General features: G+C 46.6%; 2 protein-coding genes across 2 annotated transcripts in view; both read left to right on the top strand.

The window, feature by feature from the left end:
• Nucleotides 1-1,633: 1,633 nt before the first annotated feature.
• On the top strand, nt 1,634-9,450 carry LOC144109747 (serine/threonine-protein kinase PLK1-like). Its single transcript, XM_077642542.1, has 5 exons — nt 1,634-1,666; nt 6,096-6,212; nt 6,748-7,061; nt 7,707-7,906; nt 9,347-9,450. The coding sequence occupies exons 1-5, from the start codon at nt 1,634-1,636 to the stop codon at nt 9,448-9,450; spliced, it is 768 nt and encodes a 255-aa protein (XP_077498668.1).
• A 12,211-nt stretch (nt 9,451-21,661) lies between these two features.
• LOC144109746 (serine/threonine-protein kinase PLK1-like) overlaps nt 21,662-26,845 on the top strand; it is a 63,006-nt gene continuing 57,822 nt past the window's right edge. The window contains exon 1 of the mRNA XM_077642541.1: nt 21,662-21,754. Within this exon, the coding sequence (XP_077498667.1) occupies nt 21,662-21,754 (93 nt within the window). The remainder of the gene's footprint in view (nt 21,755-26,845) is intronic.

Here is a 26,845-nt window from a genome sequence, read left to right as displayed (position 1 = left end):
CTGTCGATAGATGGCAGAACTTAAGTACCACAAAAAGGAGGGAACTTCTATTTCCTCTCCACGTGAATAAATTCTACCGCGACACGAAAGTGTTAGTTTTTCCGCGAACAAAAACTACGGCCGACAACTTTCTGTGTATATCCTGCCAGAGCTGGCAGACAGAAGCACAAGCGAATAACCCCTCTCAAGGGCTGGTGGTCAGAGAATAAGCTCCCTGGCCTCTTATCTCCGAAAATTCATACACAATAGTAGGGTGGGGTATACAGCCTGTAGTTAGAAGCAGTTTTGGCTTCGCCTAGCCAGAACAAATAAGTGTGAGTCATCTTTTGCCACACCTTGGGAACACCGCCTCTACGGCAATTCGACCGGTTATTCCGTATTCCTCCGTCGCCACACGCAATACAAGCCTGGTGACCATGTGCGAGTGTGGACGCCGATTCGGCGAAGCCGCCTCAGTGCAAAACGTTTTACGCTCTCATTATTTGCTCTGCCAGTGTTTGTTTTGAATTGTCTTTGTTGTTGCTGACCTTAGTTTTCGTTTAAGCATCAGGCCGATGCTTCTTTGAGAGAAGTAATGCCGCGGAACTGTTGTACTATTTGTTTGTCCGAGTTCAAAACCGTTGGCGCGCGGGAATATCACTTTGTTATGCGAGATGCGATCAGAGTTATCTGGAAGGATTGCAGCCGGACGAAACTATCTCCACATTATTCTGGACTGTTGTAGTTGTTTTTAGCGCGTTATTTGGAGGGCCTCTTTTCGATGACCACCGAGCATGTTTGTTTCCATCGGGGTCGCCGAATTCTTCAGTTTGTTTATGAACCATACTCACTTCAGTACCTAAATTACTGCTGAAGTACTTCGTTTCAATGTCTCATTCACTGCTTATAATTTCAAAGCGGAAGAAATGAAAGTTGGGTAAAAGAGTGAGATGTGTGCTTTTCAAAAGCGCTGCGATCGTACTGTTGCTATTCGTGGTGACTTTGAACGCAAATTCCGACATTGCACAAGCGACTTCCAAATGTTCTGGACAAAGTTGCTATTAGGGGATCATTTTTTAAATTAATAAAAATTGCAATTTAATAGAAGATAACATGGGCGCCGACCACGCCAAACGCGTGTGCTCTTTCTGTAGATAAAAACGGCAGCACACTTGAAGATTCATGACGTCATGGTTTGAAAGCCAAAATTGCATACCTACTGTGGTTTCTGGGGAAGTCTCATTATGCGTCCTGGTTTTCTATGTTCTTATTATATTTTATAATTTTATGTATTATATATTTTATATATGTAGTTACAGAGAGCCCCTTCCGTGCGTATTTCTGAATGAAGTATGCGACTTTTGGAACCGTAGTGGAGGAGGTACGACTACGTGTAGCGCATACCGAGGCGTATCTATTTGGGAGAAGAAAGATTCTGTACGAAAACAGCGCAAAAAACACTGGACAAGAAAGACAGACGGACTCGAGCGCTGTTTTCCTACAAAGTGTCTCTCCATCTTGCCCAACAATACACCTTGAGAAGAAACATGCTTGGGGAACGCTTGGCACATGCAAAACTGGTGCAGAAGTAAAACTGGATGATTTTGGCAGCCAGGTCATGAACGTTTGACATCAGGTTATTTACTCTACGGATATGTCTATTCTGGAGTCGGGAGCTCGGAAACCCGTGAGGTCCTTTCTGCAGACAGGGTGCACCGACGCTTACCCGCTTATAATCGACAGTACCTGCACTGATAACGTCTGGGCAGAGATATGCCTGGTCAGGAGGAGAATAGCGGAGAAAGAGCGAATAAAAATTCATAAGAGAACCGATGTTTCGGTGGCGATCCGACACATTCTGATTTCACTAGCTTGGAGCCAGAGGCCAACGTTGGCTTCGACCGGTTCCCATGACGTCGCAGCTGTAGTGCAGCAGAGGCTGAGCAGGAAGAGGAAGGAGGCCGTCCTTTCTCCCCTTGATGGGGGCTGTTGCACTGCCATAGATAGTTGTCCGCGAGTATAGCGTGAAATCGCAGGTGATTGGCAAGTGCCTCAGGGAAAGGAGGTTAATGGCTGAGTCATGACAACCACTCAGCGCCTTTAGCCTTCTTTACATGAACCCGATAGCGTCGGGGCGATTCGGGGGTCGGGTTCAGCATGGTCAATCCAACTCAACCAGTGCGTGCTTAATGAATTCGATTTTAGCGATTCGAGACCGGTTCAACTGTAGCGACAGCAAGCTTGGAGCAAGCAGTAGCAGCCTCGAAGATTGAGGAACGCCATCGCTGTATCCGAGGCGCGACGGCGCAGTTGAAAAGCAGCCCCACTTTTCGGCTGGACAGCGTTTACAAGCACATCGGATCAGGGTCGAGCTGTTTCAACCTACCCCTTGTGGCGGAGTTTTGTAGACCCGACCCGTCGACTCCCGACTCGGCGCGCGTTTATATGAATCCAGTACCGATTTTCGACCCGATAACCTAACAACCAGGCCGTGCTGCGTTCATGTAAGTGCCGCAATTGGCTTGATGGCCTCCTATGAGGAATATTTGGAGCTGCATTCTTGACTAGCTTCGCCACCTTGGTTGCTGCGCCCCTGCCCTGGGCAGGTAACAATGCTGTTATCTCACACTGTCCTGAATAGGGAGCCCCTTCCTATGTTTTGGCACTAAGAATGCATTATTGTGTTGCTGCCGGGGGGGGGGGGGGGGGGGCGCTTTTGGGTGTGCCCTTCCCTCCCACTTCCTTTCCGCACCAAAAGCTAGAGCAAAAAAAAAGAACTTATTTCCGAATATAGCCGAAGCTAGAAAAAAACAAGAAAGAGCTCAAGTCTGTCGATGTTCTCAGTAACATCCTGGGCACATGAACACAGACAACCAAGGGGTTAGTGGCAGAGTGTAGTAGCCACAAAATATTCTGACACTAGATGGAGCCACGTGCGCTAGTTATTTGGCGCGAATTTCAAATGTCCGCAGAAAATACATACACAGCTTTCAGAGCCTGTAAAAGGCAAACACTACGCTCGATATGGATGAAAATTGCTGCTTGAGTATCAAGAATGAAAAAGGGAGGAAATGTTCCAGACGATATTTTGATATCTGGCTTAGTTTTTGCACGAGAAGACATGAAAGACCGACATATATAAAGGTACAATGTTTCTGAATATTTACTGCTGATTTGTAAAAAAATGAAACTTAAAACATAATGTCTGTCCACAGCAATTCCTCTGTCCTCTAAAGTAGAAAACGCTGCCACAGACCTCATAAAAATCGAGCCATCTTAAGAGACGGTAGAGTTTCTGAAAGTTCCAATGTATTTCCTAAGGACACTGCCACTGGTGATCCCTATTAAAGACGCTAGCTACTGCCCTCAGTCACCCCTGATGAAGGAGCCGAGTCGGCTTCGAAACGCTGGGTTAAATTTAAGTTTTTGATTGGACATGTGCAGTTTATTATAAGTCTTCAAACCCCACCAGACAGGCAAACCTGAAAAAAAAATTTGAGTTTTCAGACCGTTTACAGTGTTATGAATATAAAAGCGGTCTTCTATCTCAAAAGCCGTATCTTTAAAAATTGTGTAATGTGTGATGTCAAAGACCCTTGGCGTGTAGCCCTTAGGCTTACCTTTCGAAACGTTTTAGACTTGAGCGGTATCGTAATTTTTCCACTTTACAGCCGAGAATCAAGTCTCGTTGTTTGATTACTTTTGGCGAAGACAGCTCTTGTAAGTGGTCAGAATACGGTGGCTTTCTCGTTGGGAGTCCTGACTACGGGCGGCTTTAATCAACAGAATTCGTTAGCGCGACTCTTAAAGCAAACGATCATAAAACAGTTGGACAAGGCACCTTTATGCAAAGCAGCGTTTTCTACTAAGAGACCGGTTCACCTCAACACCGCCGTGAGGCAAGGGAGTAGAAGAAGATACAGGTGCTTTAGTGTACAGCACCGGAATAATTTCGACCAATTGGGACCCGTATTGGTTATGGGATAGATTCGCCTTATTCTGAATCTTGCTATTCTTAAAAGCAAGGAGGTTAAGGACGCCCCGCAAAGAGGGTGAACAGTTCCTTCAGGAATCTGCAACAGGCAACGACGTCGCTCAGCAGACGTTCGCTGTTTGCGTCTCAACTCGATTGAAACGCGCGTGCCGCAGCCGGTTTCGAACCCGCGCACCCCGAATCCGCAGCAGGGCGCTTAAACACTGAGCCACCGCGGCGAGTTTGTCGTTTGGGAGGCGGACGGAGGGTAGCTCGTCATGTGGACCGGACGACTACGACTGTGCAAACCCAGAAGAACTCGGTTACATAAGTGGTGTTATTGTATAAAGTTGTCATTTGAGAGTCATATTGCTCAGTTTATTCCTTAATGCGATTCTCCCGTCTTCTGACGTCCCCTACTATACAGGCATTACTGTGCCAATTAAAGGCATCCTAATGCCCCGAAAAGTTTATTGCGAACGAATGCTGGATAATTGCGCTGAAACACGAAATTTCTGCACTTTTCGTGCGAACATTTAAGGACTGCCTCCATATTCCTGTCTGCGATGCTTTGTGAACTGAATCATACCTTTGAAGCATACCTAGTTTCAGCTTGTATTCGCCCCATATGTCATGAATTTATTGCTGCGGTCTAATTTGAGCACTTAGGCATCAGGGCAATTTCTTCTTCGAATGAATGATTCCACTGCCCGAGTGTTTCAGTCACACACTGCGACAGCATTCTCCCTTCATTTGGGTGTCCATGAAACAAGGCTGGCATTACTTTTTCAGGGCGGATTTGCGCACGTCTAGGAGTTCATGGACAGAAAGGCGAACGTGGTGTACGCAGGCAAAATCATCCCAAAGAGTCATCTTACATCGGACATTCTCTGGCAATATGTGAGTTCCTATATCACTGCGCTTCGTCTTTTCTCGTTCTTTTCTGTTTGTAGAAATTTTCTTAATTAGAAAATGAGGTAAAAAAATGCTTTTGTGGCTTTTAGACCACGGGCTCTACCCCTCGGTGTACAACATCCTGTTTCGACGTGGATGAGGCAATGACCATAAATGCCTCAAGAGGTCAAACCGAACCTCACTGCTGGGTGGTATGTCCCACGATCTAGTAGTATGACCACGGGATCACATGCCTACTGGGTATCTCACGTTGGCAGTTTATTTGACACAGTGGAGACCATGCTTAACAGATCTTTCGCTCGTATAAAAAGTTCAAGCCATGTTTAATCCCAGCCATCTTTTCTGACGACGCCGCAGCAGCGAGGCGGGCAGACGCACCAAATCATATAAAAACGAAAGTAACGAAGGTTGTCCTGTGGCATAGGACTCGCGCGCAAGTTCAAAATTTGTGGCGCCGTCCAGCGAATGCAAAAGAAAGCTCCTATGATCGCTGATTGGTTGCGTCTCCCTCTCGTCCTCCCACCATATTCCCCTGCCGACGTTTCATGGATTTGGGCTTCGAGGCCGTATTCTTTTATGATACATTAACCACTTTCGATTTCGAGTACAGTTAGTTATCTCATATTCGTCACTGTTGTTCAGTCATGCTGCTATCGCTTTCAATCATCAGTGGATGACTACAGAACCATTTTCGCTGATATCGCGAGGTCCGGTCTCATATAAGCCAATGGTGACTTCTAGGGACGCTTGAAGTACGCGTCAATATCACAGAACAACTGTGACTATCGCGATAGGACCAAATAGATTCGATATGGATGGTGGGTTCTTATAGATTATGGCCCCTGTGTGTCGATTAGTGGCCGTTTCTAAAGCTTATCTAACCTCCATTTCCGTCGAAAGCAACACCTTAACCTTAGGAGACTGCAATCTCTCCATTTCGTTTTCATGCTGCTGCCAATTTTCGTGCAACTTTCTATCTGCAAATGAGGGTCACAAGCAGGGGACAAAACTTACACCTCATTCCGGTAAACAAGTATCAGTAGTGCCGTATGTCGCAAGATTTCGCTCTAGTGGCCGATTGCCTTTGCCATCGTAATGTTTTTTTTTCTTTTTCAGCGCAAGGCTTTATAATTATAACTACCAGCGCCTTTAGTCAACACTTTTTGCTTATTTTGCTTACGCTTAATACAACCTTTTGCGAGATTACAAATTAATTTGTTGTCTACAGCTCGAAGAGGAAATCAACATCCACAGAACCCTGTGCCACGAGAACGTCGTTCGCTTCCACGGCCACTTTGAGGACGCCAAGAACGTCTACATCATCTTGGAGCTGTGCACAAGACAGGTGTGTTAACATTCCGGCTCCTCGGTGGTTCCCGTTTCCACTTATTTTCTTTGCATTTATTGGAAAACGTTGCTAATGTTATCGAGGTTCGTTTATATTTCGTTTAATTGTGCTCATGGTCCCAAAATAACTCAGGCTATGAAGGACGTTGTAGCGGAGGCCTCCGGAATAATTTAGACGACCTTGCATTAGGTTACTTGATTATGTATTTGGTTGTTTATTTCTTTCAGCAATTTTTGCGAGAAAGGGCACGTCACGTTCTCCAATCATAATTTAAGGCATAGCCAAAAATTTAAAAGTGATTTTATTGTTTCCAAAACGGTCCTTTAATATTGTGATGCCTTCATATGGGCACTGTTTCTTGCAGCAAGAAAAACAATTAACTGAATGAAGCTTTCTCCAGACTGGAGTGTGCCAGAGTCGTCATGTCCCAGTCTAAAACCTGAAGGAATCCGATTTTTTTTGTGTGATGTTCTTTGGAGTGTCTGACCTTCAACGTTCTTCCCCAAGCTTCATTAACGCATTTATTTTGCAGTCTCTGGAGGAGATGCACCGGCCCAGAGGGTGGCGGTCCGAATCTGAGGTGCGGAATTTAATGCACAAGGTGCTCCGCGCCTGCGAGTACCTGGTGCAGGAGCACGTAATCCACCGAGACCTGAAGCCCGGAAACCTGCTCCTCACCCAACACTCGCAACTCAAGGTGGCCGACTTCGGACTCGCCACCCGCGTCCCCTACTCGCGGCAACTCAAGAGGACTATCTGCGGCACCACCAACTACATGGCCCCTGAGATGCTGAGCCAGAAGGGCTACAGCTACGCAGCGGACATCTGGGCCGTCGGGTGCATCATGTGAGTCTCACCTGATGATTGCGCAAAACTGTGTGCAACTGTTTACAAGTTGATGCTTACGAAGACAGCTCGGTGCACAGAGCACAGGTGCACCCGTCCGTAAATGTATAAGTGGGAGGGTTTAATGTCGGAAATGTGAATATAAAAACTGGCAAATCCTCGTCTATTTTGCCTGGTGGGAACAATAACGCGGGAATAAATTATGGCCGTGGCTTTAATATTTTAAACGGGCGATTCAAATCGGGCCAGAGTTGAGGGCGGTGGTGGGTGTTAAATCATTTGTCGAGAAAGTACGGTTGAAAACCTGTTGGCGTGGTTCTCATTTCCACAACCGGGTATACGTATCTTCCAGGCAGGAAAGTAACGATTGGTACAGAGAAAATATTATCCATAAAATTGCTATAAGCTTCCTCTTCATGTTCAAAAAATCAGATCATGCACTTCACGTTCAAAACCGGACACTTACGTGCATATCGAGCGTCGTTTGCCCGCAGTTACGTTACCATTTCGTGGCGCTTGGCCGGTAGGGGTGTCGTAGCATGGCTGTGCCCGCACTGCTTCAAGCTGTGTCATGCTGAGATGGTGGCCACCACTGAGTGCGCGGATTATAGCGGACACTGACAGACCGCAAACTGCTTTCCGCAGGTACAAGCTGCTAGTGGGGCGTCCCCCATTCGATTCGCCGTCGTACGCGGAGACCGCGGTCAGAATCAAGAGAAACAAATTCGAGATTGCCTCGACAGTCTCCCCCGAAGCGAGCGCCCTCATCCGGTGGATTCTCCAACCGGAGCCCGCTAGGCGGCCGAGCATCGAAGCCATCATGCACCACGAGTTCATGATGAAAGGCACGCTTCATCTTGCATCTCTGTCTGTGTCTCTGTGGGCTGTACTGTTTCAATCACGGTTCGTTTTTATTTTTCAACGCAAAATCGCTATAAGTTACGTTCGGCGAAAAGGCTGAGCTTATTGCCACAATAATTTGGGATTGCTCGGCAGAGGTCGTGACGAGCAGAGGCCTGTGCGTGCTGTCACCACATGCACGTGACACTATGTAAAAGCGCAACTTTATGCACCGATCATTATTTACTCTCGTGGCAGCAAATTGGAGAGAACACGAAATTTAGCGTCGAAATAACACGAAACGAAACATTGTGTCTTCCTACAGGTCGTTGCCAGAATGATAAATTTCTCTTTTCGCGCGTAAGAACTGATCCGGCCCGTACCAACCCCGAGCAAAGCAGCCCGTTGTCTGTTGCCTTGTCTGTTCCCGGCTGGCCCTGCGTGAGCGCTCCGCCTCTCGGCACTGCCTGCTCATCGTCGTCTTCCATGTAGCACGAAATGTGCTTTCGCACTGATTCGAATGTATCATTCATTATCTGAAGCTTTTTCGTTCGGTTTAGCAGAAACGATGTTGGTCGCGATAAAATACTGTTGATATGAAAGTTTCTCACATGATAAGTGAACTTGTGGCAGGCTGATGCAACAACTTTTATTCACTGAACAGAATTCTATGGCTTTGGCTCGCAAGAACAAAATCTTCGGCATCAACTTTGTGTCGTTCTCCTATGTCCGTGATAGAATTCACGTTGGGAAAAACTGCTGTGCATAATACAGGCACACAAAACGATCAATGCCAGCAAGGACACAACGTATACCTGTAACCGTAGAAATCGAAAAAGCGAAATGGGTTCTGTGTGCATGGCAACACGAAAAAATAGTTTCTGCATGGGGCAACATTCAGTGTGTATTTAAACTGAACGTGAGTGCAGCCGGCCTCTATACACTCGTTACGGTTTGTGAGATGCGCAGCGCCTTACTCCTATCCGGCGATGCCGGCTTTGCAGAGTTATCAGCATGGATTACTGTTACAGGACGATTTTAAAGGGTTTAGAATGGGGCCAGCTGAGCTGCATATCAAAAACATTTCCGTCTATCTACTGCAACTAGTTATACATGGTTGTAGCTTTTCAGGCATGGGTACAACTTCTTAAGCACTTGGAACAGTGGAAAGGAATCCTCATTGTTCAGAAACATGAGCTCATGGATTGCTTGGAAGAATGTTCTGCAAGGGCATTCATTCCTGAGATTTTTTAATTTTTTTTTCCTGCTAGCACCTATTATTTGCGTTCACATTTTCGAGGCTTTCTTCTTTGACTACGAATAGCAAAGTGCTTGTCTCAAAAGGTCCGCGACCTCTTCTCTCCAGAAGTGCTAATCACCCAGACTAGTATAAGGCATTGATCCATCCCCGCAGCCCCTGAATGTTTTTCGCCCTCTCCTTCCAGGGCTGCTTCGTCCACACCTGCCTGCCTCATACGAAGACACTCAGCAACGCCCAGGACTCAACCGACCGGAGACACGGGTCCGAGAAATACGAAAGTTACGCTAAAGTGGCCTGCGTCTACGATTCAAAACGCCCACATGGAAACGGCTGCGTTTGTTCAGAGCTTGGGCAGCGGCCAAGTTTTTTTTTTTCTCCTTTTGTTACTGGTGTTGTAACCATTGTTTTTTTTTCACTGTACAAGGTTTGGGAAGCTTTTATTTTCATTCTAGCGCTAAAGCATCTTTTTTCTTGTTGAAATGCACTGTTAATTCTTTGTCATTCGAGCACATGTATACAGATGATATTTTTGACAATGCCTCTGTCGCTACTGCCAAGGCTGCGAGTTGGCTCCAATGGTGGATTCAAGTTAATTATTTGTGATGTGTGCTACAGCTGTAATGCGATTTTAACTTTCGTACCGTGAACTTCTGAATAAATATTTGTACTCTGTTTCGTGTGTTCGTTTGCCCTTCCTGCAGCTGTTGGACGAATACTGTTTATCGTCTCCTAGTGTAAAAAAAAAGAAACAATGGTAGGAGGCAGCTCTTTAAAACCACACAAACTGCGGAATTTCGATTCGAAACATTGTTATCCCATGCGGCCACTTAGTGGAGGTTATCAGATGGTAACGCCAATTATGACCAATGCAGCCAGGTTCGAGTGGTGCCCTATGAATTTTGTTTAACTTGTTATAAGTTATTTTTAATCCAGCACGCCCTTTTACTAGGCCCTATAGCAGGTGGGCACGCAAAATTTGTACACTCAGTCCCAAGCTAGATCGAGGGAAGTGTCAAACGCAATAACACGGCGTCAAAGAGTGCAGAGTGCATGGTGAGTGCAGAGTTAAAAATAAGAAACTGTGAGACCATGTTGAACAGAGGTAAATATATACGCAAAGAGTCAGTGCGCGAAAAATTATAAGGCGATTAGTAAAAATATCATCAATATAGAGTAATTTAACATGTATAGAGACATTTATATTTTGCCTGGTAGTTTTCACATGACATCTGGTGCGCCGTTTCTGGGCGCAGAGTCGAGATACAGCACTGTGCGCCCGGATCACTTGGAAATGTAAGCAGATCCGAAAAACGACCAGGTTTTCGCCGTGTTTCAGGTCGCACATAGTATGGCGGCAGCTATGACATCATGCAAATTATGGGCTCACTGTGTAGATAATCAATTACACTCATCTGTCTTTTGGCCTTGCAATCTCTGCTTCTTTTTTTTCACGTCTTCTATTCCATGCAGGCAGTAGCAGACGAAAGGGGATAGCCCCCTCCTTCCATGGTTGTGTATAGTCCCATCTCTGCATTGTCGAACGGTTCCCTGCATTGTTACTCTAGGCAGATCATGAGAATATGCTCACTGCATTGGCCGAACGCAGGTTCTTTGACGGTGAGAGACAGCTCTGTGCTTGAGTTGTATCTGACTATAGTCATATACAACTCAAGAATGAAGCGGCAAGTTCCCCTCAAAGGGGTCCCTCCAACCATTCGGGTCGACCGATTCTCCCTTTCGACCCACTCTTCCTTTCTCCCCCATGACAGATTCCTTTGGATCTGCTATAGACTGAAATCCCAGGGGGTGGCAGATGAATGGGGAATAACCACGGATTAATCAGTTCACCAGAAAGATGATATATGATGCCCGCTATGACAGATATGAGAGAAGGCAACATCCACCGAGACCATAGTGCACAGGGGACAACTTTCTTTTATTTTAATTTGTAGTCTTTCATCACTGGGATATTTACAAAATCGCGAGAAAAAACAACATGCCGCCGGTGGGAGCTGAGCTTAGTCATAGTAATTTCCTGGCGAATGCATCCTATTTGTCACCCTGCGGAATGAAGTGCCAACTCAGCAACTCTTGATAGAGGACACGGGACTAAGAATCGTGGAACTTTATGTGCTACAGCGATCCTGACCGTCGGCAAGGAAGTTAGTCGTGACTATAGCCGGATACAACCGGGGACCACAGCGGTTTTTCCCCGTCAAAGGACCCCCTTCCAGCCAACGGCGTCGGGCGATTGTCGTCACCTTGCTAGCGTGACAAAGCAGGTATCGGCGCCACAACGGAGACACAGGTCTATCCCCGACAATAGAAGAAAGGGACTATCCCCTTTCATCTACTACGCCCTGCTTTGCCGCTCTAGCATGTACATGACAGTGGGACTACGCTACTGTCTGGAAAATGGTCCTTTGATGGGAAAAAGCAGCTGCGTTCTTTAGTTGCATCCGACTATAAACAACAAACAAAATCAGGACATTCTTCCATCCACAGGTGTTGCGACAAACGTAACGGTGGTCTTCAAGAACAGTAGCGAGTAAAAAACACTAGCACACATGAGGGGTCACCGGAGTGCCTGAATGACATATGGCGTGGCGCTGCAGGTGACGAAGAGGCTGATAACAAAAGTCCGTTGGCATTCTTGAGTATTAGGAGCGGGGGGCTTTAGCGGACTGTCAGGGCCTAGCAAATTTTAATAATGCGAAATCCTTTAGTGGCTGATGCTCGCGGTGGCCGTCCGTCCGGTCACGTCACATCGCGGTGTCCGTCCGTTACATCCTAGGTCACGTGACCTGGTCACGTGTCACAACCTGCCAACTGATCTGTGAGCAAACTGCCCACTGTGGCGGGTGGTGTGATCCACCCCAAAAAACTCTGCGCTTGCGCGGCGTGACGTCACCACTCAAATTCAAATCAGTGCAATGAGTCTCATACGGCCTCCACCTTCCCGCAGTTAAAATATATTTTAATGCCTCCAACGAATTTATTTTTCTGTGTCGCCGTCTCTCTTTTCCATTTTTGTTTTTCATATTGCTTTGCTCCATTAAGCGAAGAGTGAAGATTGGGATAGTTGTTTGTTTTCGGCATGCTTGGCAGTTATTTTCGGGAGCAGCCTCAGCCACTCTCCCGAAGGATGAGTATGAAGGAATAAGGAATAATTGCCTGAAATAAACGGTTGATCGGTTGTTGCCTAAGCGACAGAACAAGTCAATAAAAGCGGTGATAGCGTACGCTTTATTCGTGACAGACGGTAAGAGGTGTTATATTTAGATTCTGGCTCTACCGATCTCCCCAGAAGGAAAAAACGAGATGCGGCGCGTCAAATTTGCTATAAGAGTGCAAATCGTGGCGTTAGTTCAGAAAGGCAGGTCAAGGAGAAGCATTGCTGCTGATGTAGGGTGCGCAGTACAGGGACCGTAACAGGCATTGTGCCTGTTTGCCTAGAAGAAGAGAGGATTGGCGACGCGGACCTTAGCTGACGTCCGAGATCCCTCAGTGAGGAGGAAGACCGGCTGATCGTAGCCGCCGCCTTCTGCAGTCCCCATACGGCCGCTGCCGAGATAGAGGAGGAAATGGGCAGGCATCCAGACAGTGTCTTGGTGGGCGATTAGGAAACGGCTTCGGTCGGCAGAAATATACCTCCCCTCAAGTCGCGTCGCTTGCTGGAAGCTACGTATCACCGCCCGACACGAATGACTCCGCCTCGAAATTGACACAACCCACCTCGCTTGGACTGCAGAATGTTGGAGGGCAGTCGTATTATCGGTTGAATCGACTTTCTCCACGAAGTGGGACAAGCAGCGGCCAGTCTGTAGACGGTTGGTGCTCGATCAGTGGCTGCAGTATGGTTGCAGTTCGAGCCTTCAGCGTGACGGCGCCGCCACCACCACGTGGTCTGTCACGTGGCACGGAGCAGCTGCCGACGGCGCGGTGCCGTAGCTGGTCACGTGAACAGCCAAGTGGTTGGTCACGTGGTGTGGAGCAGCTGCTGCTGCCGGCGTCGCGGAGCGCCGGAGAAACCGAGCTCCAACAGCAGTGCGCATGCGCCGTGTCAAGTGGGACGAAGATGAAGGAACGCCCAGAGAAACGGTGCGGCGAAAGACTGACTTAGCAATGCAGCCGAGCGAGTTCCAATCGGCCAGATATAGCTATCGCTTAACTAAAGATTTAACCAGAGCTAATCCACCACCATTTTTTTTTCAATCTGCAGTCACGCCAGGGCGAGAAGTTCATCCGGCCAGTGACTATGGCCAGTGTTTCTTTTCAAGTGAAATGCATCTTATGCTCCAGTTATTGCTATACTCTTTCATCGCTAACAGTTCATCTGGGTGCATTTAAGTGTAGCAGTCTCATCTTCAACACTTCGATTTATGAATTGGTATGTTGAAGGTAATATAATCGCACTCTTTTACTCGGCTCTCACAATGAGAGGTTTTCGGAAAATGAAAACTCAGCTATTGTAAGGCAGATTGCGTAGTCGTATTTATTTTTTGCACGTGTGAATCGCAGTTCGCGAAGCGGTGGCATTGGGCTAAAGCGTCCGCCTCGCATTCGGGAGGTTCTGCGTTGGACCCCTCTACCGTCGTGTTTCCTAAAGGGCACAAAACTTCCCCCGGCCTGGTGCTCGGCTCTTCTGGGTGAAATACTTGGGAAATGGTCTTCGACCAAACAGTTGTGCTGAAGGGCAAGAGATTCGTTCCGCGTCGAGCAACGCTAATTGCGCCTCACGCGGTAAAAGCCCACTTGTGGGCCTTTCTAGCTGTCGCCTTTTCAATGAAGCGAACGTCGCTCTATTAGCGTGCGCGGTTGCATTGCGCACCAAGGACTCCGGCCACTGATCAGAATCAAGGGTACGCTTAATTCCGTTTACTGCGAAGTTATTACTCAATAAGAGTGCTGTAGAAGACATTTTAAGAACAAGAAATAACTGCGCAAAAAGGACGGGATAAGATGAAAGAAGCACACGGGACGAGAGCGCAGACTAACAAGTGGTTTATTCCACGAAGGCCTCCTTGTTTCAACAACAAAGCGCATGCACACCAACACACAAAGAGGAAAAAACCTTAATCATCTCGTGAAACCGAGAGAATCCAACGCTTTGCGGTTCAAGTGAATGGACGCACCAATAACACATTTGTCAGGCCCTTGGCTCGCGATTTCCAAGGCTACGACAATTTCGCGTCTTTCTTTTCCCTGGAGCGTCCGATAACCTTAGTCCTGCCGAAAAGGGAGTGCATTCGTTGTCATCATGCTTGCAGGTCTTACAATGCTTAGGCAGATGCTGGCCCCGTGAATCAGCTAAGGGATTTGAACGATGGAGTAATATAAAGTTGATACTACGGCCTGTTTGCCCGATATAAACTTTCCAGCAGGTCAGCGGAATCTGATAGACTACATTCGATCTACAGTGCACAAGCTTGTTCCTGTGGTTAGGGCTCAAAGAGACCTTCTCCCTTTCGATCTGGTTGGTCCGTTCCGTAATCGGTGCTTCATATTTCACCAGGAGAGAACTCCTATCCTTACATGCGGGTGTAACAACGTTTTAAATTACGTCTTGCCAGGCCAACAGAGTGTCTTAAACCGAACGACATTTCCAACATATTTAAAATAAAAGACCAGCTCCGCAGAAAGGAATCCGGGAGTGTGGAGCGTGGAGAAGATAGCGAGCGTGGCCATGAAAGGCTGTACGTCCAGCTGAGACAGGTGACTTGGTATGACTAAAGCCCCTAGATAAACTTTTCTAAGGACATTAGGTATGACTGGCTGCGTTGACCTAAAGAACTCGGATAAGGGATTAGTAAACATGGCGGAACGAAATACCGAAAAACAAAAGAAGAAAATAGTCCGCCAACACTGCCTCAGGGGTGGATTTAACAGCGCTAGTTACGGGAGCTTCAAGCCTTAACATCGGTGCGCTCAGCAACTGTGGAGAAGACCAAATCCTTATTTATGGTGATGGCATCTTTTGAGGTATCTCTTGCTGACGCCCGATAAATTTGAGTGTTGCTATATTTGGGGTTCTATTTATTTTATTTTTTTCAGGAACCTGCAGCGCCCGAAGGCATTTTTTTCAGGGTAGGAAACAATGACTTCTAGTTTAGCCGAAAGTACAACAGGATAACAAAAATACAATGACGCAGCTAATAATGAATAAGGAAATGCATGCAGTGAAGGAGGACAACCAAGCTCCACAAATCCAATGACACTAATGAAGTCAAAGACGCGCGCAAGAGAACTGCGCGCCAGTCACACGTCAGATAAGGATGCACGGAACTGATCTTCCGTGGTGCACTCAGTGACGCCGGCTGCCAGCTGCCAGCCTGTTCCACGCATTGATCGTCCGTGGAAAAAACGGGGTTTTGTAAATATCGGTGCTACATTTAATCACTGGGATCTTCCACTAATGATCAAGTCCTCTAGAAAAAAAAGTGAGGTCGAAGCACGTACCGGTCTTTGTCAATGCTCAGCTTTCCAATATAGATGCGATGCATGATTTGCAACCTCAAATGTTTCCTACGGTTAGCAAAAGATCCCCAAACCAGGTGCTTTTTTAGAGACGTAGCATTAGCTGAGAAGCTTTAATTATTGGACAGAAATCACGCAGCATTATTCTGAACCCGCTCTAGCACGTCACTTAAGTGAGCAAACTGGGGGGTTCATACAGGACATTAATATTCAACAATTGGTCGTTTGTAAGTTAAATACAGGAGTTGTTTGACATTAGTCTGTGCTTTATTGAAATGGCGCCATTTTGGACCCAACTATACAAAAGCCCAGTGAGCTTCTTGGGAAGATTGTCGGTGAGCTGGCAGTATGACCGCGGAGGAAGTGTTGGATATATTGTTTTCGAGCTCTGTTTGCCACTCGTTGGTCCATGAGTTCACTGAGTGTACTCACTGAACTCATCGACGAACGGGTGGCAAGCAAATTGAATACATATTCTCATTAATGAAAGGATCGATGCGCTCCCAAACGCGCGTCAATGGTCCCGTAAAAGATGAATGCTTTGCCCAGACGAAGTCACGTCCTCTTGTCGGAACGTTGGCAAGCAACCTGAAGTTTTCCCCTCCTTTGTTCACTTTCGCAGCACATGTGCAGGATGCAAGGGGGATGGTGATAACAGGATAAGATACACTTCAGTTTTATGTATATGTTAAGGAAATTTTATTAATATCATAACAACGTAACGAAAAGATGTTGCTAGCCGGGGCATCTGCCATCGAAACCTGGAGCACCTCAGTTGCGGCTGGCGGGAATAAAATGACAGGGAGAGGATGTGGGTGTGGATTTTGAGTTATAGCGTTGCTGAGCGCGTCGACTCTTCATTCATGGGAATGTTTATTCAATTTGTTTTTCCCTATGTTCAATTTAACTTGAGCTTGTGCCCTACTCCTCTTGCCGCCACTTCTCCGGAACACATCTTCGGGACTCCTTTCCACTCCTTTCGTGCTTTCTCTGAACTCACCCTCATGTGTTCTTTTTTAACTTTATTGTATGTTTCTCGGTATTTTGTTCTGCCATGCTGACTAACCCCTTATGTGAGTTTTCAGATCATCGCAGCCACTCATACGAAGCCATCTGTCCCAGCTGGCGACGCAGCCTTTCAAGGCCACTATGGCTATCTCTCTAAGCTCCACACCCCAGCATTCCTTTGTGCTGAGCTTGCCTTTTTCTCTACCGGATAATCATTTTTGGCAGCCATTATGTCTGGAGAAGTTTCACATGCCCCATCCTACACTCCATTTCCACTTCACACCCTCCTCCTCCTCACTGGTTCTTCCAACTCGGAGGGATGACCATAGTTAAATCCCGTCAATGATGAATGTTTTTTCCAGACGAAGTCGTGTCCTCTTGTCGGAACGTTAGAAAACACCCTTAAGTTTTCCCTTCTGTTCTTCACTTTCGCAGTACATATACGAGATGCAACGTAGATGGAAAAACATGATCTGTTATATGCCAAAAAGAAGAATGTAGAACTTATAAAGCTGTAAAATTCAGATCAATAAGCAATAGTTCTATGATAACTCAAGAGGTTCTACTCTTTCAACCGAGATCAAGGTGTCTTAGAACGCGCATATACAAAAGGAAATCTAGGCGACAAGTTGACACATAAGTAATGCGTGGTACACCAATAGAAAGAATTGAACTCTTTGTACAGGAATGCGGCGGTATCTTCTGGATTCTCTGGTGCTGTCTAGACGCAGCCTTATATATGGGGCCGCGGACTCGTCGAACCGCCAAGTGGCAGCTTTTTTTGTGTAGCCTCATCATCTTTTGCACCTGATGGAAAATAAAGATATAATTTGATTTGAATGCGGCCACTCTTCCCGAGGCGCCAGGGTTTAGAGACAACAATGGTCAGGTGAATGGATCTGCGCTACAAGTTAGCAAAATGGGATTGGGAGATTAGCGGCTCAAAAGCATGGGAGACGACATCAGCTTGGAACAGCAGGATTTGGGATTGTACTTTGAAAAAAAATGGCGAACTTGCAGACCAACGTCTTAAAAAAAACAAGCAAAAAAGGCTTAGAATGGTGCACATGCTACCACCTTGTTTGAAATGGGGCACTGCTATATCTTCCAGCAATCCAAACTGGGCAAGAGGACGGAGGTGCACGCATAGGTCGTCGCTATATATTCTGGTCCCTTTGGCATCTTTTTTATGAACACAATTTCACGGGCTAAAGTCATGATGTACTGGCCACGCTTCAAAATAGACGAGAAGCAAAAGCTCCAAGTAATTGCCTAGGATCCGTTAAAATGTTCGAGGGGGCCTCAGCCATTACATTCTTCCCCAACGTTTTCCACAGGACAGACCGCGTGTCCTGGCTGAGAGCTGAAACACCCAAAGCCACATCTGTGATGACTACTTATTGGGCCACCACAGTAACGCACATTAGCCGTGTGTGTGCGTGTGTGAAGAGTTACAACGTTCCACAAAGGACGCCAGAGTATTGCAGCCACTACTGAACTTGAGCGTGACAGCCTGGAGAGAGGTCTTTGATCACCGCCTTCGCCGCCGGACGATGCTGGCGTCCCAGTGCCCGAACTCTCCGCAATCCCTTGTGATTTCTCCTTCACATTTAGCTTCTCTATTTGCAGTAACTTCCTCTAAAAGTTACAGTATAGTAAGGTTCCGTTACTATTTGTCCACCCGTGCAGACATTTGATGTTGCCATTCCTTCTTTCATGGTAGAATCATCTCGGTATCGTCTATCAACTGTTTTATGTGTTCTTTGAGACATTTTATAAGATCCTTATTTTTACTTGCCTTCAATTGTCCGCCATCTATGAATAAGTTACTGCTAGCCATGACCTTCACCCGAAAATTGCTCCCGATACCCATATACGTTCTTTGCAGTTAGATTTTATTCCTTCCCAATTTATTTAGCGATATACCAACTTACCAGTGCCGACTCCCTTCACTCCGTCGTTTATCTGTTCGACTCCTCCGAGTTGTAGCCATCGACAAACGGTGGGTCATTTAGATCCCTGAATCTCAAATAGAGCGCATTAACCTATTTCACCTTCCCTTAAATGCTGATATGTTTTAGACCATTTCCCCCTTTGTCTGCCCTTATGCATATTCATGAAACTTAGGCGCTAAATTTGTTTTGTATATTTACTTCCTTATGTTCCCAGTATCCATGTTGTTGGCCTCGGCCTCCATTATTGCATTTGCTAATAGGCATTTGTAAGACCGGAGTTCCGACGGACCACGTAAAAAAGCCACTGCGCGGCCCACCCGGTCCCTGCCTATCCCTGCGCCCACCCCTCCACTAAAATGAATGCCATTTCGCTCAAATACTTCCAAAACGCCTATTCTATGCAGTTTCATGTTTATTTCTGGCATTTGAAAGCCCTCTTCCCCGCCGTTGCAGCGAGACCATTGGGAGCATCATTTAGTCGTGCCGCTGCTATATTGAACTGCAAGGTACCGCTACCACTAAGGCCGTTTCACACGACCGACCGTAGGGCCCCCTCGCCCGCGTCACTACGATGTGTGAGGCGGGCTGTCGGCCCGCGTCCCGGTCAAGAGAGAAATATGAAGTGGGCTTTACCCAGCACGATTCAGCGGCGGATCGGGAAGCTGCGGGCTTTAGGTCTGGCCACCAGCCCACTTTTGCCAACGTTTCGATAGGGTTGCTAGTATTGTTGCTAGAAAAGCTTCGGCTGCAGTAAATGTCTCTCCCACGGTCAAATTTCGACAGAGGCGAATTTCTATAGGCCCGTGTGCTGTGCGAAGTCATTGCACTTTAAACGACCCCAGCCCTTCACTACGGCGTTCCTCATGGCCTGAGTCGTTTTGGGACGTCAAACCCCCCTAAAGCAAAACAAAAAGATCATTGTGACCGATTTCAATGACGCCGCGATTAATCCGAATAAGTCCTAGTTATTGCCCATTCTATTTCTACCCCCTCCGTTTTAACTTTAGCCGGTCTAATGTGACTGGTCAACGGAGAGAGGGAGAGAATGAGTCAAGTGCGGGAATCGGCAGATGTCATCAACAACAGGGCCTCCTTTGAGGGGGCAATTGCTGATTCATTCTTGAGTTGCATGCTACTGTAGCTCATTCATTGTTGGGTACAGATGTGCAGAGAGATGGAAAGGTATACATTAGAGAGACGGGGTCAGTAGGCAGCAGACTGAAGCTCGTCTTCACTTTCCTGCTTATCAGTATTGCAGCAACTTTCGCTCGCCCAGTGCGTTGTCTGTTTTTTTTTGTTCCACCGTATCCGCGTGGCAACATCGGATGGCAGGTCAGTTGTAGTGAGGTGGGAACACGTGATGCGCGGGCCGCGGACCGACAGTGCGTCGTGTGAATGCGCCTTTATACCAGCTGACGCCTTGCAACATACTCTTTCACACGGCTAATATGCGGTATGCTCATGCCCGCGTCTCCATTGCTTGAAATCAACCCACCACATTCTACAGCGCATGCGCAAACGACAGATGACAACAGCTGTCAAGCAGGCAGGTAGCACTTGGGTATCGGGTATCGCCTGCGTTGCTTCCATGCGTTTGCATTGAACCAGTTTTCTGGGTATCAGACGAGTTTTGCCTCATTGCTTCAAGCCGAAATCGTAGGAAAATGGCGAATTTTCGTCTCTGGTTTATTGTCCTCTCCGGGAATATCCTCGCTGCCACTCGCCTATCCCCCCCCCCCTAAGCGCTCCAGTATAGTTCGGGTGCTGTGGCTCAAGTTGGAATTACCGGCGATTAGCACGCGTGTACTTCATCCCTCTCACTTACTTTCGTCCCCCTTCTTGCTGTTACCACCGCCTTTGTGGCTTTGTTCCTTCCCAGACTCTTGGCTCTGACACTGACCGCATTTGTTGGCGTTTTACTGTTAATCTCCTTGCTACCACTCCCTGCTCTATGAGTCAATTTTTCACAGCTCCTAGTGATTCCTGTTTTCTAACCTATTTTCTCCGACTTGCCCAAGCTACCAAAGCAAATGCCCATCCCGTGCACATGTTCTGCACTGGCATGTCCGCCATCTTCGTTTACAATGTCGGCAGTTGCCACGCTTTCCCTGAGTATTCGGTTGTCCCCAGTCTCCAGGTATTCCAGGTATACCTTTCCAGGGAATGCACACAGCACTCTAGTGTGGATTTTGTACCGTCTGCCCTGTAAAGTTGAGCACTCAACAGCTGAAAACGAATACTTCGCAGTCTCAGCATTAACCTGCTTTGCTTCACAGTCTAGCACTACGTGATTGTTTCTAATAGAAAAATTTCTAGAATATGTAAAGGCTCAGATACCGCACGAAAAAACGTGGTCATACTAACTTTGAAAACTACGTCCTTACGTAATAAGACAAAGGACGAAGCACACATGACGGAAGAACGTAACCTATGAACAAACTTACTCAAGCGAAATTAATAATGAATAAATTTCGTCATCTGCAAACGCCTACCCCTGTCTGGAAAACAATGAACTGATATTCGGGCACTTGATTTTCTGTTGTAACTCCACAGCAGGAAAGCGTAATTCATCACTAGGAGGAAACCTGACACTGGCGGAGATAGTACGGGCTGTTCACAGTGGCCATTCTAGCTTATCACCAACCAAGTGACAAGTCAGCCTTTGCTGCTGGAACAGGTTCTATTGAAGGTGTGGTAAGATAACCGAAAAAAGCTATATTCCCCGGAAATGCCCAGCATGTTGGGTGACCTGAGGGTTCTGGAAGGACTATTCCCGAAGCATGATAATGGAAGGGATTTCTGGGGCGCCTACAATAGACTACAATAGGGCGCCTACAATAGGAGGGTCACACGGACTAGGTGCGGCCACTGCCTGGATCTCGGTGTCGAGTGGCGCCAAACAATAGCGTGGCTTTTTTTCGTGCACCTGGTGCTACCTCTCCAAAACCGTCCCGCAGCAGTCAGAAACGCCAGTGTCGAGCTCAGTCGCTTGTGCCTGTGTTGAAGTGTGCATTGCAGCAGTGGAAAGCGTGGAGTCGAGTTCGCGTTTTCTCTCCGTGATGGCTTCTGCGCAGACCAGCGACGAATTCCCCGGGGTCGTCATCGACACGAATTCCCCGACGGAATACACCCTCGGCAACTTCCTCGGCAAGGTATGTCGCCTTATGACAACGGGCCCGGTACCTTCTACACCGCAGAACGTTCTGGTACCATTTTATTATAGTCTAATTATAACAACACCCCGTGAAAGAAGCTAGAATATTAATTGCTGCTGTCGCTTTGTGCGTCGGGGAAAACGCAAATATGTTTTGAGTGCTCATATGCTGCGCGAGTGGTTAATGTACAGCTTTTGGCAAACGTAACCATGCCAATGAAGTCTGAAGTGTAGAGCAGCAAGAATGGCTCCCCATAAGCTCTATATACATTGTGTTTCACTTAAGACTTCATTCAATTTTTAAGGTAGGCGTTTTTTGTTACAAAGGCGCTTTTTTCGGTGTAGAATTGTGTGCGGTGTAGTACTCCAGAATAGATCTAAGAGATGTGAACTAGAAGGCTGGTTGACCAAAACTCAATAGTATGTACGTTTTAACTACTGCTGTTAGGTTCTGTAATTATTGAGAGGCATGTAGCCCACCCTTACCATTATCTATATGAGTTTTGGAATTTCGATAACGCGGTGACCTTCTGCGGTCTGGCCGAACGTGTTCTGGTTACATCCTGCCCAAACACGTATGTTTTCGAGAAGATTGCAGGAAAAGCAACCTCTCCACTGCACGTAACTCATTGAAATAGCCTAAATTTTTTCGGCCACAGCGACGACGGTAACGGCATTTGAGCAATTTTAAGAACTGATACAGGTACTAGTTATGGAGGGCTACACTCCTCTCGATGACCTCAGAGCTTTGCGATATTAAATAAAAAGTTAACCATTCATAATTAGTTAACCAGACTGCTGGTTAGGACTTCTTTGCAGTAATCGAGCGTAGTAGACTGCTTATTTATAATAAATTGCACATCTACAACTAAAAAACAAATTAATTTTCACCCAACGTTTCGACGCCGACTCGGCTCCTTCATCAGGGGTTACGGAGGACAGTAACTAGCGTCTTTAGGTATTGAGGGGAAGAAGAGGTCAAAGGAACGAAATCTGATGAGAAAGGCGAGGGGGGGGGGGGGGGGGTTAAGGCTGTTAGTCACGTCGCACCGTGGGGAGGAGGTCAATGGCGACTTTTTTTCGTTGAGTTGAAGAGGGAAGCCCCTGCGCATGTACTGGGGGCAGGATTCCTTTTGTGCGATTAATGTTGTTCGGGGTGGTCAACACCGAAACACAACGACCACACAAAAGCAAACCTGTGCGACTTGACTAACGGCCTTAGCCCCCTCCCCCCCTTCCTCCCCTTCTCCCACGCCTTTCGCTTAAGAGGGCTCACCAGCTACGAGGCAAATTAGATTAGAACTTTTTCTGTCGATAGATGGCAGCGCTTAAGTACCCCAAAACAGAGGGAACTTCTACTTCCTCTCCAAGTGTGTAAATTCTACCGCTACACGAAAGTGTTAGCTTTTCCGCGAACAAAAAGTTGGGCCGACAACTTTCTGTATATATCCTGGCAAAGCTGGTAGACAGAAGCGCAACTAAATAACCCCTCTTAAGGGGTGGTGGTCAGAAAATGGACGTTTATCCAGTAACCCACCTCTGAGTTGCCACAAGGAAAAGAACGTCGTCCGGTTTAGGTGGCCCTAAGCTGGCTGGCATCTTTTCTGCGAAAATTCATACACAATAGTGGGGTGCTGTATACAGCCTGTAGTTAGAACCAGTGTTGGTTTCGCCTAGCCAGAACAGATAAGTGTGAGTCATCTTTTGACACAACTTGGGAACACCTCCACTTCGGCTGGCTATTCAGTATACCGCGTATTCCTCCGTCGCCACACGCTATGCAAACCTGGTGACCGTGTACGAGTGTGGACGCTGATTCGACGACGAATTTTCATTCAAGCATCCGGCCGATGCTTTTTTGAGAGAAGTAATGTCGCGAAACTGTTGTACTATTCGTTTGTTCGAGTTCAAAACCGTTATCATCGTTATCTGGAAGGATTCAAGCCAGGCGAAACTATTTCGACATTATCCTGGACTGTTGTAGTTGATTTTAGCGCGTTATTTTGAGGGTCCCCCTGCGATGACCAACGAGCACGTTTGTTGCCATCGGCGTCTCCTAATTCAGTTTCTTTATGGACGATACTCACTTCAGTAAATAAATTACTGCTTAAATACTTCGTTTCAATGTCTCTCCTTCACTGCTTATAATTTCAGAGCGGAAAAATATAAAGTTTGGTAAAAGGGTGAGATGTGTGATTTTCAAAGCCACTGCGATCGTCGTGTTGCTATTCTTGGTGACTTTGAACGCAAATTTCGACATTGCACAAGCGACTTCCAACTGCTCTGGACAAAGTTGCTATTAGTGGCTTATTTTTAAAAATAATAAAAATAGGAATTTTATAGAAGAAAACATGGGCGCCGACCGCGCCAAACGCGTGTGCTCTTTCTCTACATGAAAACGGCAGCACACTTGATTTCTCATGACGTCACGGGTTTGAAATCGAAAATTCCATACCTACTATGGTTTCTGGGAAAGTCTCATTATGCGCCCTGCTTTTCTTTGTTTTTATTATATTTTATAATTTTATGTATTTTATATATGTATTTATATGGCGCCCCTTCCGAGCGTTTTCATGAATGAAATCTGCGACTTTTGGAAGCGCAGTGCAGGAGGTGCGACTAGGTGTGGCGCATATCGAGGCGTCTCTAATTGGGAGAAGAAAGATGGTTGGGGAAAGCTTGACACATGCGAAACCGGGTCCGAAGCAAAACTAGATGATCTTGCCAGCCACGCCATGAACGGTTGACATCCCGTTATTTACACTACGGGGATGGCTATTCTGAGTAGGGGGCTCGGAAACCCGTGAGCTCCTTTCTGCAGACAAGGTGTACCGACGCTTACAGTCGACAGTACCTGATCTGTTAACGTGAACCTTTGGGCTGAGATATGCATGGTGGGGAGGAGAATTAGAGCGAAAAGACCGACACTCGACTAAAGATTCATTAGAAAACCGATGTTTCGATGCCGATCCGAGACATTCTGGTTTCACTAGCTTGGAGCCACAGGCCAACGTTGGCTTTGACCGGTTCTCATGACGTCGCAGTTGCAGTGCAGCAGAGGCTGAGCAGGAAAACGAAGGAGGCGGTCCTTTCTCCGTTTGATGGGGGCTGTTGCACTGCCATAGATAGTTGCCCGCGAATATAGCCTGAAATCTCAGGTGATTGGCAAGCGCCTCTGTGAAAAGAGGTTAATGGCTACGTCATGACAGTTTCCGCCATTAGCCCTATTTACATGAACACGAGAGCGTCGGGTCGATTCGGGGGTCGGGTTCAGCATGGTCAATCCGACTCAACTAGTGCGAGTTTAATGCATTCGGTTTTAGTGATTCGAGACCGGTTCAACTGTAGCGACACCAAGCTTCGAGTAAGCAGTAGCAGACTCCAAGATTGAGGGACGCCATCGTGGTATCGGGGGCGCGACGGTGCACATGAAAAGCAAGCATTTATTCATCTGCCCCCCCCCCCCCCCCCCTAACCCTACTTTTCGACTCGACTGCGTTTACAATCACATCGGGTAAGGGTCGAGTTGAGTCAACGTGCCCCTTCTTTCGGAGTTGTCTAGACTGTACGCGTCCACTCTCGAATCGGCGCGCGTTCACATATATTATTAATATTATTATTATTATTATTATTATTAATATTATTATTATTATAATTATTCACATGAACCCAGTTCCGGTTTTCGGCCCGATAACCAAACAACCAGGCCGTGTTGGGTTCGTGTAAGCACCGCTATAGGCTCCATGGCCTCCTATGAGGAATATTTCCAGCAGCAATCTTGACTTATATCGCCACCTGTGTTACTGTGCCCCTGCCCTGGGAGAGTAACAATGCTGTTCTCCCACACTGTCCTGAATAGGGAGCCCCCTTCCTGTGTTTTGGCACTAACAATGCCTTATTGTGTGGCTGCTGGGAGAAGATAGGGGGGCGCTTTTGGGTGTGGCCTTTAATCCCACTGCGTTTCTTTACAAGCTCTAGCGAAAAAGAAAAACAGAAATCCTTTCCGAATGCAGCCCTAACAAGAAAATGGAAAGAAAGAGCTCAAGTGCGTCCAAGTTCAGAGTAAAAACCTGCGCGCATGAACACAAACAACCAAAGGGTTAGTGGTAGAGTGTAGTAGCGACAAAATATTCTAACTCCAGATGGAGCCACGTTCATTGTTAAATTTGGCGAGAATTTCATATATGCGCAAAAAATACATACACAACTTAAAAAGCCTGTAAAACGCAAACACTACTGAAGGTATGGTTGAAAATTCGGCTTGACAATCAAGAAAGAAAAAGCCAGGAAATGTTGTGAACGAAATTGTGACATCTGGTTTAGTTTTTTTCTCGAGATGACATGAAAGAACGACACATCTACAGGTGCAATATTTATTAATATTTACCTCTGATTTGTAAAAAAAATTAAACTTAAAAAATAATATCTGTCCGCAACAGTTGCTCTATCCACTAAAGAACAAAACGTTGCCACAGACCTCATGATAATCGAGCCATTTTAAGATACGCTAGAGCTTCTGAAATTTCCCATGTATTTCCCAAGGACACTGCCACTGGTGAACCCAATTAAAGACGCTAGCTACTGCCCTCAGCCACCCGTGATGAAGGAGCCGAATCGGCCCCGTAACGTTGGGTTAAAATTAAAATTTTTTTGGAGATGTGCAGTTTATTATCATTTTTCAAACCCCACCACACAGGCAAATCTGAAAAAATGTTTAGTTTTCAGAGCGCTTACAGTGTTATGCCTGTAAAAGCGGTCTTCTAGCTCAAAAGGCGTATCTTTAAAAATTGTGTAATGTGTGAGGTCAAACACCCCTGTCGTGCAGCCCTTAGGCTTACCTTTCGAGACGTTTTAGACATGGGCGGTACCGTTACGTCTCCACTTTACAGCTGAGAAACAAATCTCGTTGTTTGATTCCTTTTGGCGAAGACGGCTTTAGTAGTGGTCAGAATACGGTGGCTTTCTCGGTGGGAGTCCTGACTACGGGCGGCATTAATCAACGGAATTCGTTAGTGCGACTCTGAAATCAAACAATCATCAAAGAGTTGGTAAAGGCATCTTTATGCAAAGCAGCGTTTTCTACTAAGAG

Source organism: Amblyomma americanum, chromosome 11 (assembly GCF_052857255.1).
Source record: "Amblyomma americanum isolate KBUSLIRL-KWMA chromosome 11, ASM5285725v1, whole genome shotgun sequence".
Classification (NCBI taxonomy): Eukaryota; Metazoa; Arthropoda; class Arachnida; order Ixodida; family Ixodidae; genus Amblyomma; species Amblyomma americanum.
This window is presented reverse-complemented; position numbering and strand designations above follow the sequence as displayed.